Source organism: Hoplias malabaricus, chromosome 6 (genome assembly GCF_029633855.1).
Source record: "Hoplias malabaricus isolate fHopMal1 chromosome 6, fHopMal1.hap1, whole genome shotgun sequence".
Classification (NCBI taxonomy): Eukaryota; Metazoa; Chordata; class Actinopteri; order Characiformes; family Erythrinidae; genus Hoplias; species Hoplias malabaricus.
This window is the reverse complement of record NC_089805.1, coordinates 2,047,550-2,053,278: the sequence shown is the minus strand read 5'-3', so window position 1 is coordinate 2,053,278 and position 5,729 is coordinate 2,047,550. Positions and strand designations below refer to the sequence as shown.

The 5,729-nt window shown below is 42.1% G+C and overlaps 1 protein-coding gene across 1 annotated transcript; it reads left to right on the top strand.

The window, feature by feature from the left end:
- Window positions 1-410: 410 nt before the first annotated feature.
- ndufa6 (NADH:ubiquinone oxidoreductase subunit A6) lies at window positions 411-5,154 on the top strand. The gene is made up of 3 exons (XM_066675649.1): window positions 411-577; window positions 2,574-2,689; window positions 4,940-5,154. Exons 1-3 carry the CDS (start codon window positions 451-453, stop codon window positions 5,069-5,071), a joined length of 375 nt encoding a protein of 124 aa, XP_066531746.1. The 5' UTR covers window positions 411-450; the 3' UTR covers window positions 5,072-5,154.
- Window positions 5,155-5,729: the final 575 nt, after the last annotated feature.

The window sequence follows — 5,729 nt, the reverse complement described above, 5'->3', positions numbered from 1 at the left end:
TAAAAAGGGCAGTTTGCGACATCAATCGGATTAAGTATCGATTCTTTTAAATCGATTCTTTTGTTGAGCCGAAAGTTAATTAATCGTTTTTTCACAAATTCACTTCTATTCTTTTAGGTTGTACATAACATAATCATACAGATTGAAGTGTCTATTTCCATTAACTAATCGATTCACAGTGTAATGCACACAACACAAATGTGTAAGAGAAAATGCAAGCTAGATTCTACAAAGAGAAAATGTTAGCAAGGCTAATAAACGAACGAGCATCGTACAATTTAACTATTGTATACCGTTCGACCAAGTTTTATTATTAGCCTAGTAGAATTATTTTACATATAACGCGAATATAAATATTGTAAATGTGCTGGAAATATTTTGATTCTGTTGATTCTATTGAACCGGTTCAAAAGAGCCGATTCGTTAGCGAGTCGCTCTTCAAAGCGGTCAATGGCGTCGTCTGTGGCGCGCGGGGCCGCTAAGGCGGTCAAACCCATTTTTAGCCGAGATGTGGACGAGGCCAAGCGGCGAGTGAGGGAGCTTTACCGCGCCTGGTACAGAGAGGTGCCCAACACAGGTACTGAACCCAGCTTAACACTCACACAGCGTAGATAAACACACACAGTCAAGGTCAGAAAGAGCAGGACACTGAGCACAGAGCCCTCGGCTCTGATAAACACAGCAGAATAACACTAGTCTGAACAACTCTAACATCTCATAGTTACACTAACATCATCATATGTATGATTTTGATGCAAATTACTGTTCACCAACACAACGGAAAAGCTCTTAAACAGATGTTTCTCAGTGCTGGTGACCCTTCATTAAAGGGCCCATATCCTACATTTCCTGGTATTTTCCCACTGTGCTCCACTTACGAATTTTGTTTAGGTTTCTGTACCAAAACCAGCCATTCGCTTTCCTTCAGTATGTTTCTTTGGAAATAAACAGCGTTAAAAGTGTTGCTGCGCAAATGAGCTGTTGTCACTGACATTACATCCACAAGGTGGACCACTGAGTGAGTTATTTGTGTCTGAGAGTGGAAACTGTTTAAAAATGCTCAGGAAGCATTGCTGTGTCTGATCCACTTTTACCAGCACGACACACACTAAACACCACCCTCACGTCAGAGTCACTGCTCTGTGGTGGTCCTGGCTTTTAAGAAACAGGGTGAAATGGGGATAAGGAAGTATGCAGAGAAATAGTTGAGCTACAGTTTGTAGTTATAGAACTACGACCGTTCGTAAAATAAAGTACAAGGTGCTGTTGGTTGGATATTTTTATTTGGTGGAGTACTACCGGTCCAGTAGTGACACAGTGACACAAAACTCCAGTAAAACTGTATGATCCAGTCTGTGCATCACACACAAAACACAGCAATGCTTAGTTATCCCTTTATATTAATTTACACCTATTCAGTGGAGGTCATTTTCCATTAATAGATACATAGATAGTCAACATTCCTTATTGCCTGTGTATTAAGTATATTTGATAAAATGGCTAATTAGTAAAGTATAATTTAAGACTGGGCCTATATCTGGCTTTTCTCTAACTCCATTATATTTACCACAATGCTCTATTATGCTTGGTATTCAAATTAGCAGATTCATTATCTGTAACCACCTTTATCCAGTTCAGGGTCACAGTGGGTCTGGAGCCTACCCGGAATCATTAGGCGCAAGACAGGAACACACCCTGGAGGGGGCGCAAGTCCTTAACAGGGTGACACACACTCACACATTCACTTTTTTAAATCGCCAATCCACCTATCAATATGGTTTTTTTGGCCCATGGGAGGAAACCGGAGAACCCGGAGGAAACCCACGCAGACACAGGGAGAACACACCACACTCCTCACAGACAGTCGCCCGGAGGAAACCCACGCAGACACAGAGAACACACCACACTCCTCACAGACAGTCACCCGGAGGAAACCCACGCAGACACAGGGAGAACACACCACACTTCTCACTGACAGTCGCTTGGAGTGCGACTTGAATCAACAACCTCCAGGTCCCTGGAGCTATGTGACGGCAACACTAACTGCTGCACAACCGTGCCACCCCAAATTAGCAGATGTAAACACACGTTGGTAGGTGGATTGGTGACTTAAAAGTGTCCGTAGGTGTGAGTGAATGTGTGTGTGTTGTTCTGTGAAGGCCCCCTCCAGGGTGTATTCCCGCCTTGTGCCCAATGATTCCAGGTAGGCTCTGGACCCACCACGACCCTGAACTGGATAAGCGCTTACAGACAATGAATAAATGAATTAATGATTTGCATGTCTATTAATTCTCTACTTAATAAGGGACTCATTTGGAAAAGCTGAGGACTGTTGGTGTGGATAGAAAAGTGGCTGAAACTGAATTTAGACTTGACATATGGAAGTGTATTTATCATGCCCATCTCAGACTGTTTATTAACTCCCTATGTATTTTTTTCCCTATGTATAAGTCTTGCTGCTGAATTAAACCCTGAATCAAAGGGTTTTCCAATTCGCATTCTTCCTTTGTGTTACAGGAGAACAGCTCTCGCCCTTTCTGTGTATATAACTGGTGTGTTTGTGCTTATTTTAGTGACCTTGTTCCAGCTGGACATTACAGTGAAGCAGGGAAGAGAGAAGGTCAGAGAGATGTTCAACAAAAACAAACACCTCACTGATCCCCGCGTCATCGACATGCTGGTCATAAAGGTAAGAAATTACTCTCAAACCTTGAGTGAATACACTTAAAACTACAGCCTTTCAATAGGTCAGCTGCATCTGGAGGGCATGGTAAGTGATGTATACAGACACCCCCAAATTATGTGGACGTTATGTTCAGATAAACCTATCATAGGGTGATTGTATCACAAACCAAGTAGTTTTACGTTGTGTGGCAGGCAGAAGGTGCTGCTGCTCAGCTCAGTCAGCCCAGCACCTGCAGCAGAATATTGAACTGCATATCACTTACCGATGGAAAAATTCAAGGTTCTGAATACAGTTCCTGCTGAATATGACTTTGTGCTTTAATAATGTCATTGTAAATTAATCAGAGGAGGATATGTATTGGCAAATCCTTTGTGGGCATGTACTCTTCCATCATTCCATCATCAAAAAGGGGAGTTCGTTCCTCTTTGTTGAAGTCTCTACAGGTCTTCCTCGAGCTGTGGCAACACTTTTTCAGTGAATTTGGTTTCTTTCTGCTTCATAAACCTGCAGTTTCAATAAAGTGTTGTCTTATAGATATTAGTTAGGTCTGTTATTAGTTATTGTTTGTTCTATTCTAGTGTGATTTATTCAAGATACTCATGCACAGTCACACACCTGTGTTAATCAATTATTCTTGTTGACTGAGTTTAAAAGAGTTTAGCATATGTGTTCTGTATCACCAGTTTCTGGTGGGGGTTCTTCTTGATGTTGAACGCCTTCCTTTCAGAAAAACTTGGCTCAGTGATGCAGTGATATGCTGAACAGTTTTACTACCTTCTGCAGTGCTTACCTGTCTGAGGCAGAGCAGTTTCTGTATCTGACAATAGTGCTGCAGGTCTGGATGGTTCGGCTGAACTGTAGGATGGGTGTGTGCATGCCAAGCCACTCTAATCCTAAGCCCTATTCCGACAGGGTTAGTTTTACGTGGGGGGCTGGGGTAATTTAATTTTACCAATGGACTTCAATAATGTTTATGGTGGATTCACACTGGGTAAGATTTAACTTGGTGAAAATAACAGATGGGAGTGTATTAGACTGGGTTTTAAAGGCATGAATATTTCACATTATTGTAGTTACTGACAGATATAAGTATGAATTAAAATGAAAATAGCAGCTTAATTTGCTTTAAAACTGACAATTTTATTAAATTGACGGAAAAACCCGAGCTCGATACGGAAATTCTTGAACGCAACCGTGACGTCACTGGTGGACAACAGCTGAACAACGCCGCGGTAAAACACCGTTATGACTGACTGTTATGACAGTATCTAGCTAAATAACCAACATTATTCATGACAATAGCCTAGCAATAAGCTAAACTCAAATTTAGAGGTACCGTTATTCTTGTAAATGTGATCGAAGTCGAACTCGAATTCATCCGACACTATAAACCTCCGTAATGCAGCTACGTAGCCGAGTATAATCTGAGACACCGAGTTTAGCGAGTCAAGCTAACGTTAACTAACACCAACTAAAACAGGCGAAGTGAGTGTCCTTACCCTGTTTACCTCCATGTTACAGAGGCTCTTGAACACCTTTCGTTGGTGTCCTTACATGCCCATATTGTTGGAAAAGCGCCAGTGAAATGAGCTACAGATAACGGAGTGAGCGGATGGTCCTTTCCAAAGTGCCCGTTTAAAGTGGACAAATTTAGTCAATTTTCTGGATATTTTGGGATCTTTGGGCCATTTGTTCACAGATGTCCCACTGTACATTGAATGATTGCAGCCAAAAACAACACACCTTTTCCTCATTTTGCATTAAATTAAGTGCAGCTTCTAGAGTTGTTGTCCACCATCTACGTCACAGGCAAGACGCCTATTAGAGTTTCCGAACACCATTGGGGGGGGGGACCAACGGTCTTTTAAACCTTATTCCTTCAATTAGTAAGAAATAACATGTTTTCTGACTCTCAATAAACACAAGTTAGGAACTCAAACTCCACTGTATTTATTTGTTTGACACTTTCATAGAGCTGCTGCTTAGCCTTTAAGCTTTAGAAAGAGTTGCCGTTGTGTTTTCTTCACAAAGAAGATGGTGTCCAGGGACCAGAAAAGCCAACCTGTGCTGTGTATACCCAGTTCTTTCTAAAAATTCACAGTTGTACTAAAAGTGTCCAGGTAAATCGATTTGTAGCACAACTTTGGATTCTGTGGAATAATTTATGCTTTTCTCAAACACTACACTGACAACAGGATGTTGAGGTATAACTGTTTTGCTCCCTGTCTGACCGTCTGTTTTACCCCTCTTCAGGGTAAAATGGAGCTTCAGGAAACCATCAACATCTGGAAACAGAAAACACATGTGATGCGTTACTTTCAGGAGACGGAGGCCGTTCGAACCAATGACTTCCTGTCCAAGTTTTACCAAGGACATGATCCATGACTTCCCTCTTCCTACACACTCATCTCTTTTTGTGATGAATCAATGTGCTGATGGTCTATTGAACTGTAAATACATGTGTATTATTCAAACACTGAGTCTGCCTGCTTTCATACTCACTTCTGAATCCATATGACATTCATTCCAATATAATTATAGTCTTAAGGCATAAAACACATACAGACCTAAAGTCCCCTTTCTGACAATTTCTGCAGCAAAAGATGGGCTTCAGGCGTTGATTGTAAAACCAACAGACTGCTATCACATAAACAAATATAATGTAGGTAACAGTAAAGTTGTTCAAGATGTATCTTACTGTAAATAGTATTAGCATGCTACATTTAAATACAAATGAGTAGGATTAGAGCGGCACGGTGGTGCAGCAGGTAGGTGTCGCAGTCACACAGCTCCAGGGTCACTGTCTGTGAGGAGTGTGGTGTGTTCTCCCTGTGTCTGTGTGGGTTTCCTCCGGGTGACTGTCTGTGAGGAGTGTGGTGTGTTCTCCCTGTGTCTGTGTGGGTTTCCTCCGGGGGACTGTCTGTGAGGAGTGTGGTGTGTTCTCTCTGTGTCTGCGTGGGTTTCCTCCGGGTGACTGTCTGTGAGGAGTGTGGTGTGTTCTCCCTGTGTCTGCGTGGGTTTCCTCCGGGTGACTGTCTGTGAG

Bases quoted from the DNA above. Each gene is read 5' to 3' on its own strand.
- ndufa6 (XM_066675649.1), top strand. From the start codon at position 451: ATGGCGTCGTCTGTGGCGCGCGGGGCCGCTAAGGCGGTCAAACCCATT. The intron at 578-2,573 runs GTACTGAACCCA...TGCTTATTTTAG, and splicing joins CAGAGAGGTGCCCAACACAG to TGACCTTGTTCCAGCTGGAC. The intron at 2,690-4,939 runs GTAAGAAATTAC...ACCCCTCTTCAG, and splicing joins TCGACATGCTGGTCATAAAG to GGTAAAATGGAGCTTCAGGA.